The sequence below is a fragment of the Oryctolagus cuniculus genome, chromosome 12 (genome assembly GCF_964237555.1).
Source record: "Oryctolagus cuniculus chromosome 12, mOryCun1.1, whole genome shotgun sequence".
Classification (NCBI taxonomy): domain Eukaryota; kingdom Metazoa; phylum Chordata; class Mammalia; order Lagomorpha; family Leporidae; genus Oryctolagus; species Oryctolagus cuniculus.
This window is the reverse complement of record NC_091443.1, coordinates 73,934,309-73,947,550: the sequence shown is the minus strand read 5'-3', so window position 1 is coordinate 73,947,550 and position 13,242 is coordinate 73,934,309. Positions and strand designations below refer to the sequence as shown.

Genomic DNA, 13,242 nt, shown 5'->3' with positions numbered 1-13,242 from the left:
ATTATTAGTTACTGTTATAAAAAATACATAGGAGAGAGTTGGCAGGTCCACAAAAAGGGGCATATGTGAGATTCTAGGCTTAAACACAAACTTCAAAACTGGCAAATCTCTGGTTAACTTAGCCAATTTAGCCACCAAGCAAAATAAATCAGAGCTCAATCTGTCTGGCGGCACCCAAGAGGCTAACATGCCCACCAAAGACAAGACTTTGCTCAGTTAGAACCCCAGACTGGCAGCAGAATCTACAGAGAATGTCTAGTGCTCAGAGCACCCTTTTTAGGTGCGCACTTCTCTCAACCGCTCTTTCTTTTCCTTCCCCTAGAAAGTGCCATCGTCGTTAAAATCCAGGGTTATTTTGATGCCTGGCAAGCTCTCCTCCTCAAACCAAACATCTTCTTCAAGATTTCCTGGTTATACAAAAAGTATGAGAAGTCTGTGTAAGTAACATAAGTTTGAAAGATTTATGAACACCATCAGGTTTTTTCCATTGTGTCTTTTCTGTTGTTGGCCTTTTTACTAAGTTTTCTGCTCTCCAGGGCTCAAACAGAGCTGTTGATTAAGCTGCTGATGAAACATTTCCTATAACAATTTGACTGCGTTTCACCAGACCAAGGACTACAATAAGACCTTGGCTTGGCAGCACCTCAGCTAGGGGGCCGAGTGTGCATTCTGAGAGCTTCCTTTCTGGAACTAGGCACTGTAGAACGCTCTGATTTGAAGAAAAGAGATGACTCGTCCTATCATTAATATCTGTTAAAGCTGTTTCACATTATCTTGAAAACCAGAAACAGAATCAATTTTTAGTTGTCTTATTTCTAAGTTAATATAACTCTACTTGTAACAGCTAACAGTAGTCCTCATAGAATTTTTTTTTTTATCATGAATAGAATGAACTTCAATGAAATGTGTTTGGGGGGATTTTGTTACATAGCTCACATTTTGAGAGTCTTGAAACTGTCATTCGATCACTCTGTTCTGGTCTTAGACTAGTCCAGTAGAAAAGTGGGCAAATGTCCAGTACTCTGTCAACTAATCAGTGGGTTTTTAGAGTGCAAGTAGCCAGGCACTAAACCCTGTTTCCTCTAACACCAGTGGAAAGCCCAGGACATACAGAGGCAGAAAAACCTGGCTTGTGTCTTATCTGTAATACTTAGCACCTAAATGATCTTGCGAAGTTATTGAAGGTAAACTATAACTTCTCCAGAGTGAGGGCATAGGTTAATGAGATGATTTCCACGGAGCACTGAGCATAGAGCCTGGGACATTGTGGCACTAAGAATGTCAGTTTCCCCTTCCCCTACATTCATATCTTCTTCAGATGTCCCCAACCATATTAAATTCTCCATGTATAAAAATCCCTGAACTCGTTTGAAGATCCACCTATCTCCTATTTGTGGATTTTGAAATTCAATAATACAAGTTTCCAGGCCAACTTGATGTTGCTTTGCATAATCTCATGTGATTAATGAATATTAGGTGAATGATTTGGACACTTGGTTCTTTATATGTTTCATTTCATTTCCATCAGAGCTTACTGACTTGAATCAGTTTGATAAAGATTGATCTCTTGTTGTGGTCAGATTTGGTGGTGGTTGTGATGATGGACTGAAGAGTCTCATTGTATGCTTTTTGGTCATTAGATTAGCTTTGGTCTTGGCTATCAAGCCATTGAAGCTTTCTGCATGAGACTCACTCCCTCTATGTAATATTTGCAAATGGTTAGTGCACTGGTTTAAATCTCCTATGTCTTGGGGTAATAAAGAGCTATTGAAATCTTTCAGTCTCTTCTCCCATGCTCTTAAAATGATGCCCACATTTTTAAATAATACATGTATGGGAAGGATATGAACACATCTATCCCATCTCTATTAAATTACATATTTTGCCTTTTTTATTTTTTAAAAATTTCCCAGGCCATAGCAGAAGTGATGCAGCAGGGACTTGAACCAGCACCCACATGGGATGTTGGCACTGCAAGTGGCAGCTTTCTCCACTATGCCACAGTTCAGGCCCTTTTGCCTCTTTTAATTCCAAATATTACTTTTTGCCTTTTACTCTTTATTTTGGCGAACGTAGGGCTTTTTAGTTCTACACTACCTTAAATAAGCGTTAACAGATAAGGCAGGCTGATAGTCTTGACACCACTGTGGGTGCAAAATGTATTCAGAATTCCAAGGACAGTTTTCCAGATGCACTCTTGCACTACATGTCTGTCAGTCAGAAACTTCCTATTCTCTGAAAACCGTCACTGAACACAGTTCTTGCAGTTTTGAAAGGCGTGTACGTTCAGATGCATGCATTTATGTAGGGGCAACTTTTACCTTGAAAAGAAGGATGCCGCTGGCGCCACGGCTCACTAGGCTAATCCTCCGCCTTGCGGCGCTGGCACACTGGGTTCTAGTCCTGGTTGGGGCGCCGGATTCTGTCCCGGTTGCCCCTCTTCCAGGAAGGCCAGCTCTCTGCTGTGGCCAGGGAGTGCAGTGGAGGATGGCCCAAGTACTTGGGCCCTGCACCCCATGGGAGACCAGGAGAAGCACCTGGCTCCTGCCTTCGGATCAGCGCAGTGCGCCGGCCGCAGCAGCCATTGGAGGGTGAACCAACAGCAAAGGAAGACCTTTCTCTCTGTCTCTCTCTCTCTCATTGTCCACTCTGCCTGTCAAAAAAAAAAAAAAAAAAAAAAAAAAAAAAGTAAAACCTTGGATTCCAGGTCAGGGAGGAAGTCCATACTCAGTAGCAGCTACAGTTCTGCCAAAGAATTCTTTATGAATTCAGAGTCCAGGGAATTACAGCAGTTCCCAGAACATTTTGGGGCTAGTGCTCAGGTGCAAAGACTATAAGCATTCTAAGCCTACTAGGAAGAGGGCACCATAGCCCATCAATGGAATATCTGTGCTCTGTATGTAGGAGAAGCTCAACAATATTTTCTAAAAGAATGGATGGGTGGGTGAACAAATGAACATGATTGCGATGTCTGTGGTGTGTACCTGGGTGTGTGTGTGTGTGTGTGTGCGCATGCGTGTGTATACTCAGAGACACATGGAGTGCTGCTTAAAGAATTTTCTCTGACTTTTCCTGCTGAGCTGGAGTAAACATAGAGGCTTTTTATTCCAACAACATCAACAAGGCTTTTAAGTGTAAAGGTGACCATGTCAACAAGAATTTGAAACATTTATTATACATTTAATGTAATACAGAAAACTATTCCCTGGTATCAGAAAACAATACTCTTACTCACAAACATGTACAGTTAAAAACAGAGGCAAGAATAACAGAACTTAGATCCTATGGTGATCTTACTTTTCATTTAGTTTAATTCCTTTACTTTAAGAGACAGAAAGTTGGAGACTTCAAGTAGCTACACAGAAAGTAGTTACATAGAATCACTAACTAAAACCTCACCCTCTGTCCAGGGTGCTTTTTCTTCTACCACATAGTCAAACTGGGTAGACATATTTATGCAGCTAGTGGCTCAACCAACAGATATTTACCTAGTGTTTACAATGTGACAGTAACTACACAGGCTTAAGAATAAGTTACTTGAGGGCCGGCGCCGCGGCTCACTAGGCTAATCCTCCGCCTAGCGGCGCCGGCACACCGGGTTCTAGTCCCGGTCGGGGCGCCGGATTCTGTCCCAGTTGCCCCTCTTCCAGGCCAGCCCTCTGCTGTGGCCAGGGAGTGCAGTGGAGGATGGCCCAGGTGCTTGGGCCCTGCACCCCATGGGAGACCAGGAAAAGCACCTGGCTCCTGGCTCCTGCCATCGGATCAGCGCGGTGCGCTGGCCGCAGCGCGCCGGCCGCGGCGGCCATTGGAGGGTGAACCAACGGCAAAGGAAGACCTTTCTCTCTGTCTCTCTTTCTCACTGTCCACTCTGCCTGTCAAAAAATAAAAAAAAAAAATTAAAAAAAAAAAAAAGAATAAGTTACTTGAGTTAATGTCTAGAACAGAAATCTCAATATTATCTTCACGACTAGGCAAGTAAAAGTGGGCTATAGTGGATAGGGAGCAAGAAACGGAGGTGCTTGCGGCTAACGGAAGAGTGAATGCCTCCCCTAGTAGCATTCACAGATGTTTTCTGTGTTGGTTTTTTTAAATCTGAACTTGCCAAATCAGAAGTTGAAAAACATGATTGATTTAGCCTTATGTCATCAGATTTTTAACCTAGAAATCTCAGCTAACTCTGGTACCTTAAAGTATAGGTTAAGTATATTTGTAGAAAAAATATTAATTATTTATGAGCACCAATGGCTTCAGTTAAAGGAGATTTTATTTCAACAAATAGCAAATGAATCAATTTTGCTAGATGTCTAAACTGAGTACAAACAGATTATACTTTGACTGTTTTTTCTAGCAAGGATTTGAAAGATGCCATAGATATTCTGGTAGAGGAAAAAAGACGCAGGATTTCCACAGCAGAGAAACTGGAAGACCATATGGATTTTGCTACTAACTTGATTTTTGCTGAGGTACTTGACCTGAACTAACCATAATTCCCTCATAATACATGTTATGACTGTTTGTGTGTAGATGTGTAAAGATTTCCGTTAAAAATTTTGCGTATTTCTGCATTTAAGTATTTTCTTTAGCCATTCTAGAATACCCAACCCAAATAGCCCCCACATTAAACTTTCTAGCAAGACTGACCACGTAAATGGAAACTTATTTTGTGTCACAATACAAATTATGAAGAGAGGAAGGAGGAACACCAAAGACACTAAGTACATTAGACCCTTGTATCTGCAGAGGTCTGTTTCCAGAGCCTCCACCCTCTCCCACAGATAACAAAATCCACATATACTCAAATTCCTTACATAAAATGGCATAGCACTTGTATAACTCATGCACATACTTTGTTATACTTTAAATCATTTCTAGATTATTTATGATACTTGATACACTATAAATACTATGGAAATAGTCGTTATATTGTTTAGAGGATAATGACAAGAAAAAAATCTGTACATGCTCAGTACAGATGCAATTTTTTTGCAAATATTTTTGATCTGCAGTTGGTTGAATTCACAGATGCAAAAGCTGAGGATATGGAGGGCTGACAGTACAGGGATAATTAGCTAAATTTCTTTATGTTTCAGCTAAAGATTGTCATGTAAAACATTCACAGTCAATTACAGAAATAAGTAATTTCTATTACTTCGTTAGGCTGAGGTTGTCGATTCTTGAGTGTCACCTCCTCTCATTTTAAAAAACTTTGGTTCATTTTTCCGATTTCCCTGCTCTTCCTATCGCTTAGAAACGTGGCGACCTGACAAGAGAGAACGTGAACCAGTGTGTGCTGGAGATGCTGATTGCGGCCCCCGACACGATGTCCGTCAGCGTGTTCTTCATGCTGTTTCTCATTGCAAAGCACCCTAGTGTTGAGGAGGCAATAATGGAGGAAATCCAGACTGTTGTTGGTAAGCATTTATCAGCTATTGGCCGGTGCCGTGGCTCACTAGGCTAATCCTCCGCCTTGCGGCGCCAGCACACCGGGTTCTAGTCCCGGTCAGGGCGACGGATTCTGTCCTGGTTGCCCCTCTTCCAGGCCAGCTCTCTGCTGTGGCCAGGGAGTGCAGTGGAGGATGGCCCAAGTGCTTGGGCCCTGCACCCCATGGGAGACCAGGATAAGTACCTGGCTCCTGCCATCGGATCAGCGCGGTGCGCTGGTTGCAGCGCACTGGCTGCGGCGGCCATTGGAGGGTGAACCAACGGCAAAGGAAGACCTTTCTCTCTGTCTCTCTCTCTCACTGTCCACTCTGCCTGTCAAAAAAAAAAATTTTTAAAAAGAATTTATCAGATAAGTAACAGGGCATAAAACACAGCTCATGCTGAATGCCGGCTTCTTATGTCCTAAGAATTTGATGTCAAACACAGTATCTTTTATAATCCACCCAGAGAATAATAAAGCAAGTCATTCTGTCACACTGTGATTATGCCTTTAGGTTGAAAAGACGGTTCTTTCTGTCTTTTAAAATAATAAACATACATCCAATGAAGACATGCAGTAAGAGAGAGCTGTATAAAACATAAAGTGACATTCCCAATCCCTTCCATTTCTTTCCCACTTTCATCCCCGCATCCCAGGGCTAACCACTGTTAGTAGTTTTACAGTGCATTCTTCAAGGTCTTTTTCTGTGTACACACACACACAGGAAGCTTTCTAAAAGTTCATGGAAAATATGCATTATTTTTTAATCCCGTTTTTCCATGATCTTTTTGAGGCCCCTTCCTATGGTTGGCTTTGTCTGTTTTACAAAAACATGGGATAACATACAATGCTCTGCCCACTTTATCAGTTACAAAAGGTATCTGTGTCCCCACTGGGAAGATGGCTGTCATTTACAGCAGTGTTTGTCGGTTTTAAGAAACCCAATCACAACTTAACTTCCATTTGGCCAATGAATTGGGGGGGGGGGATCACAACAAAGGTCGGGGAGTGATGAGCTCTCCTCTCCACCCCCACCTGGGGATGCCAGCCCCTTCTGCCCCAGACCTACCCGCCCTCTCCTCCGCTGCAGGGGGGCCTCCAGGTCCCCACTGAGCTCTTCCCCATCTATCCCTGCTCTGTCTTCGGCACATTACACCCCAAATCCTCCACAGAAACACTGCCACATCTGTAAGAAATCAGAGTTGCTTTCTAGGAGAAAATGGAATTCCTTAGAGTTTACCTCTTCACATGGGTAATGTCTTACAGAAATGAAGAGATGGCACACAATATAAAGGTTTTTTTTTCCTTGACTTCACACAAACCCTGTGAAGCAAGTTCCCTGTGAAGCAAGTTATTTGGTTGTGGAAGGGCACCATCTTTTAAAAACCATTTGGGGCTGGCGCCGCAGCTCAATAGGCTAATCCTCCACCTGCGGCACCAGCACACCGGGTTCTAGTCCCGGTTGGGGCACCGGATTCTGTCCCAGTTGCTGCTCTTCCAGGCCAGCTCTCTGCTGTGGCCTGGGAGTGCAGTGGAGGATGGCCCAAGTGCTTGGGCCCTGCACCCGCATGGGAGACCAGGAGAAGCACCTGGCTCCTGGCTTCGGATCTGTGCATCGTGCCAGTCACAGCGGCCATTGAGGGATGAACCAACGGAAAAAGGAAGACCATTCTGTCTGTCTCTTTCTCACTGTCCACTCTGCCTATCCAAAAAAAAAATTATATATATATTTGGACATTGCTTGAAATGGTTGAAACTAAGGGGAACATCAAGGTGGCATGTACCAATGCCATCACACTAGTCAAAGTGATCAGTTTCAGGTCACAATTGATCATAATGATAGGATTAAGAGTCAAAGGGATCACATAAACAAGACTAGTGTCTGCTAATGCTAACTGATAGAACAATCCAACTTGGGAAGCGGGCATCACAGCAGACTCATAGAATGGCAGATGTCCTAAACAGCACTCTGGCCTCAGAATTAGCCTTTAAGGCATTCAGATCTGGCTGAAGAGCCCATGAGAGTATTTTAGGTATGGAAATCCAAGCAAAAACAAACAAACAAACAAAAAAACACCTAAATGAAAGATCTCTGTGAGTGAGATCCCAGTGGAAAGAACAGGCCATCAAAGAAGGAGGTACCTTTCTCTGAAGGGAGGAGAGAACTTCCACTTTGACTATGACCTTGTCTAAATAAGATTGGAGTCGGCGAACTCAAAAGGCCTCCATAGCCTTGACAGCTCATGACTAGAGCCTAGGGTGATTACTGACGCCATAAACAAGAGTGTCAAATGTTAAGTCAACAACAGGAGTCACTGTGCACTTACTCCTCATGTAGGATCTCTGTCCTTAATGTGTTGTACAATGTGAATTAATGCTATAACTAGTACTCAAACAGTACTTTACACTTTGTGTACCTGTGTGGGTGCAAACTTTTGAAATCTTTACTTAATATATACTAAATTGATCTTCTATATATAAAGAGAATTGAAAATGAATCTTGAAGTGAATGGATTGGGAGAGGGAGAGGGAGATGGGAGGGTTGCGTGTGGGAGAGAAGTTATGGGGAGGGGAAAAAGCCACTGTAATCCAAAAGCTATACTTTGGAAATTTATATTTATTAAATAAAAGTTAAAAAAAAAGATACTAAGGGGAAATGTTAAAGAAGGGTTATGAATGTGAGAGAAGGAATCTGTAGATGCATCACATATCTAGGAAACACCCTGGCAATGTAGCTAGCAAGGAGCAGAATAACACCTGGGCTCAATGTTATCTCAAATGCCTTCCTTCATTGGGTTACCAGGCTCCATGCCAGGGGCCAGGGGTACAGCAGTGAACAAGTCAGTACCATCCCTGCACTTAGGGGGCTCCTGGGCTGTTAGAAGAACAAGAACTGAGCAAGCTCATGGAGTGACTGAAGATGGTATCACAGAAGAATGGCATTCAGGGAACAGGGGGAAACTTCAGCCTCTAATACTATCTAAACACAACTTCCTTGAGAAATGACAAGTCTCTGTGCTTCTCAATGTCCCCGAAACTTCAGCAGACCACTGCAAAGGTGGAAAGCCAGCAGAGCCACATGCACCTGTGTCCTGCTCCTGCCTGTGCTCCAAACATAGACAGGGTCATTACGTCCTAGGGAGCATTGTTAGTCACCTTCTCCATTGTCTTCCCTTCTACGTCCCTCCCCCACATATACATACCCTGTTCGACCCTCACTTGTGCAAAGAGCCGTGTATGAGTGGAAGATCTGGTAGAGTGCTCTGATCAAACCAGACCCTTCCTAAATGGCTTAGTTGTGCAGGAAACAGGACTATTTCAGAACCCTGGGCTGTTTGTTTGTAGATTTAATTATTTTAAAGGCAGAGTTACATAGAAGTAGAGGAAAGAGAGAGAGAGAGAGAGAGAGAGAGAGAGAGAGAGAGAGAGAATCTTCTAGCCATTAGTTCATTCCTCAGATAGGCAGATTTGGGCCAGGCCAAAGCCAGGAGCATGTAGAGAAACTCCATGCAGTTCCCCTACATGAGTGGCAAGAGCCCAGGTTCTTGGGCCATCATCTGCTGCTTTCCCAGGCACATTAGCAGGGACCTGGATCAGAAATGAAGCAGCTGGGACTCCACCCAGGGCCTATGTTGGATGCCAGCATCCCAGACAGTGGCTTGACCTGCTGCACCATGTTAGCCCCCTCTGCCCCCTCCCTCCCTCTCCCTCCCAGGGCTGCCTGTGATTCTGTGGAAGCCTGTTTGAGGATGCTGTGAAGCTTTGCCAGTCTGGAAGTCATCTGAGCCTCTTTAACCAGTTCCGGCCAATCTGAGACAGTGGAGGTGTCTGCCAATTCCCAGCCACCCAGGGCTGACCTGGGGGCCTATTTTGCCTGGTAGAGAAAGAGGCGTTCTTACCACTCGAGGCAGCAGGTTGTTCTTGATGAGATGCTAAGGGACTATCAGTGACATCTGTAGGGACATGACTGCACAGCTAACCAGAGGAGGAAATGTCACTGAAAGGCAAGTCCACAGTCTCACTTTGAGCATGAAGCAGCCTGAGCATCCATCTCTGGGCTAGCTGATGTGTTAGTTTGCTCCCAAGCTAAGAGAGGGAATGAATGTCCCCTACAATTTAGAATAGGCGACAAGAAAACCAAAAATTTCAGAGGCTACTCAGACGAAACTGATGTTTGAAATAGACTGGAAGTGGCCACATGGAACCACAGGCTGTGATCAGCCATTCAACTTCAGCCCACCATTGCCACAGGGAAATGTGGGTCCAGCCTTACCAAGTTTTCTGATTTTATTGGAAATCCAGGCTTCTTTATGAAATCTCCAAGGTTTTTAAGATAATTGGCCTAACACCTGAATTTTTATAAAAGATTCTGTGTATCAAATATATTTGGTCCCAGTTGCTGAGGTAAATTAGAATTAGATGTAGTTCTGTTTTGTTTTGTTTTTTTTTTTTTGTTTTGTTTTTGTTTTCTTTCAGCCAAGGCGAAATGTTCTGTTGGACAACAGGAGCTTTATTGCCTGTCACCTAGTGAAACTAACATTCTCTCTCTTGTCCTTTTCATCTGTCCCCACAGGTGAAAGAGATATAAGGATTGATGATATACAAAAATTAAAAGTGGTGGAAAACTTCATTTATGAGAGCATGCGGTACCAGCCTGTCGTGGACTTGGTCATGCGCAAAGCCTTAGAAGATGACGTCATCGATGGCTACCCAGTGAAAAAGGGAACTAACATTATCCTGAATATTGGAAGAATGCATCGACTTGAGTTTTTTCCCAAGCCCAATGAATTTACTCTTGAAAACTTCGCAAAGAATGTAAGAGCCCTTCCTTAAAACTGAACGTGTCACTCTTGACAACGTCATCTATTAAATCCGGTTTTCTGTGCTTGCCCCATGTATATTTTATTATTTCTAACTCATTCCCCTCCACTATGCCCCCTCGCTTGAAATATGATATCGTATTTATCCTCAAGCCAAGGATGCTGGGTATCCATCTCCAGGAAATAGCTCCATGATGATCATATAATAGATCAAGACGTGAAAAATACAGACTCTTTCGATTTGGCCAAACAGAGGCAAATCTTGTTTAACTCAATCAACTCACTTTTGCATTTAGACTGATAACTTTGTGACCATGTAGATCCAGTTGTACCTTGATCTAAGCAAAGGGAAGTCTACTTTTGCTTCAGATGGAAAACAAACCAGGCTTCCAATGGAAAACAATGCAGGCTGCCTTTGGTGCATCAAATGGCCCCATGAGCAACAGTTCCTATTCTAAATAAGATTCAATAATTAGAAGTTTAGCCTTTTATTTTTCTGTAATTGGTGTATACTGTAGATTCTGACTCCATGATATCAAATTTCAGGCAACAATGTTTTTAAACCTAAATTATCCAGACAGTTCCCTCCCTGTGTCCTTTTTCCATTTTGTATGATGTAGAAACCCAGTATTAATCCAGTACTACACTTATCCTGCCAGGCAATCCAGATAAAGTTATATAAATCACTCATTTGGTCAACAAAAATTTATTGAACATTTACTACATGCTGTAAGTCTAGATGCAGACAAGACAGAAGGATGTGTCCTCATTAATTTTCTACATAACTATAAAAAGTTATATATGTGGCATTGATGAGCCAGGAATCCATATCGTTGCCTGCATTTGTTCCTTTTCATCAGATATATAGCATCACATAGAAACAAACTTTGTGTTGGTACTTGCAAAAGTAGTAAAGCTATGACTCCTCAACAAAGCTAGTTGAGTTTATGAGGGGACTTCAAAAAGTTTATGGTAAAAAAATTTAATGAAAAGAAATTTATTTTGGTGATCCCATGCACCATACATAGTTTGAAATCCATGCATAGTTTATGCAAAATACACATCTTCCACAAGCTCTGCGAAGATCCCTTAGATGACGACTTCCTTTAATAAGATGATTTGCATTGATTTAATCCAGAAAATTTATTCAAAAAGCAAAATGGGATTGTCTAGGTTGGGTCTGTGTCACAAGAGGTGAATCAAACTGGGTAGAGAGCCAGGAGAGTCGGCGCTGTCCCTCTCGGGGAAGAAGCAGTATAGCTAAGACCCTAACACAGGTTCTGACTCCTCTGTGTTTTCAGAGCTGATCGAAAACAGCTGCATGAGGCCAGCCTTGAACACTCTGGCTAACTATCTGCTCATTTTCATAGGTTCCTTACAGGTATTTTCAACCATTTGGTTTTGGGCCCCGTGGATGTGCAGGGAAGTACATAGCTATGGTGATGATGAAAGTCATCCTGGTCACACTGCTGAGACGATTCCAGGTGAAAGCGTTGCAAGGAAGGAGTGTTGAGAACATACAGAAAAAAAATGACCTGTCCTTGCACCCAGATGAGACCAGTGACTTGCTGGAAATGATTTTTACTCCAAGAAACTCGGACACGTGCCTGGGACAGTAAAGAAGCTTGGTCAGTACCTAGTGGAGCACTTCCTGTCAGTAGTTCACCTGGAGCCCATCCATCCTGGTTGGGTAGTATCAACCTCACAGTGGACATTCAGCGGCCCGCGGTGTTGTATTTTAGGCTTACTTCCTGTGGATCATCAGCACGATGGGAGCTATCAGTCATGTGCTCTTGTCCCAACCAAAGAGAACCAGGCTGTAAGAGAAAGAGGACAGAGGCTAAGAGTCTGTAGGGGTCAGTGAGAAAACTGCAGCTCTGAAGTCCCAACTCCAGCTGACATTCTTGGGAAAGGATCAGTCACCAGCCAAACTTATGCCTGCTTTCCTGCTGGACCTCCACTGTCCTGTCCCAAGGGCATTTAATGTCTGGGGAAGAAGGATTCAAGTTGACTGGACGTGCCAGGCCAGTATCAGAGTACCTGGCACCAAGCACACCCGCTGTTCTACATAGAGGAGCTTTAATTTGGTTTTGCAGGAGGATGATACAGCAGCATTCATACTCATTGGAGAAATATTTACAAATTCGGTATCTGATTTTCCCATGAATTATGCCCAGTTAACTACTACATATCCGTGTGTAAACTGTCTCTGGCAAAAGTTGAATAAGAGGATGCCCTTTCCCATTTTCTCCAATTCATGCCTCAGCTACTTACCTCTGCTACAACAGGTATAGTTTGAGTTAATACAAGTCAGCTTAGCAGTAGCCTGGGTAAAATATAATTAGGATCCTACATCTTCTGTAGGGAAAAAAATCATACAATCCATTCAGATACAAATACAAATGCATTTCATGTCTTTGCATTATTCCTTGGCTCCATTAGTGTGGCTAACCAAGAGATAACTTGAAACCATTATTTAACTTTTACCATAGCTTCCAAGATTTGGTGGAGGGGAAGTCCTGTAAGTCATTTCTAATTCTCTAATATAGGGGATCCAACTTCTAAAGAGTGTTCTTTTCATCCCACTATCTTCCCTTAACATTTTTTCCCTCCCTTTCTTTCTACGACCCAAAAGCTAAGGGTAACAGAGGAGCAAAAAATGTAGGTAGAAACTCTTCAAATCATTTCTCTTTCCTACCTCAAGTTTGTTACCTTAGAGATTTTAACAGTTACCTAGTGCACTGAATCAATCATTGATTGTAGCCATGGATAAAATGTATGTACTTCATCTAGTTCATTGAATTATAGTATGTAGTACATCTTGGAATTAGCTCTGTAGGTAGAATCAAATAAATGGGTTGATTTTCCAAATATTATTTTCCTTGTGTTTTATGGCTAATAATGAGTGTATCTAATGACTATCACCTAAAGACTGAAAAATTAAACTCACAAATATGGAAATGTTTTCCATTGATTCAACAGCCACTCCCATCCCATTTG

The 13,242-nt window shown here is 42.6% G+C and overlaps 1 protein-coding gene across 2 annotated transcripts in view; it reads left to right on the top strand.

The window, feature by feature from the left end:
* CYP19A1 (cytochrome P450 family 19 subfamily A member 1) overlaps positions 1–12,796 on the top strand; it is a 96,770-nt gene extending 83,974 nt beyond the window's left edge. Inside the window, exons 6-10 of one of the 2 annotated variants that reach the window (XM_051821734.2) lie at positions 323–437; positions 4,349–4,463; positions 5,249–5,411; positions 9,996–10,237; positions 11,613–12,796. In XM_051821734.2, coding sequence (XP_051677694.1) covers positions 323–437; positions 4,349–4,463; positions 5,249–5,411; positions 9,996–10,237; positions 11,613–11,861 — 884 coding nt within the window. In that variant the 3' untranslated portion in view covers positions 11,862–12,796. 2 annotated transcript variants of the gene reach the window in all.
* The last annotated feature ends 446 nt before the right edge of the window (positions 12,797–13,242 follow it).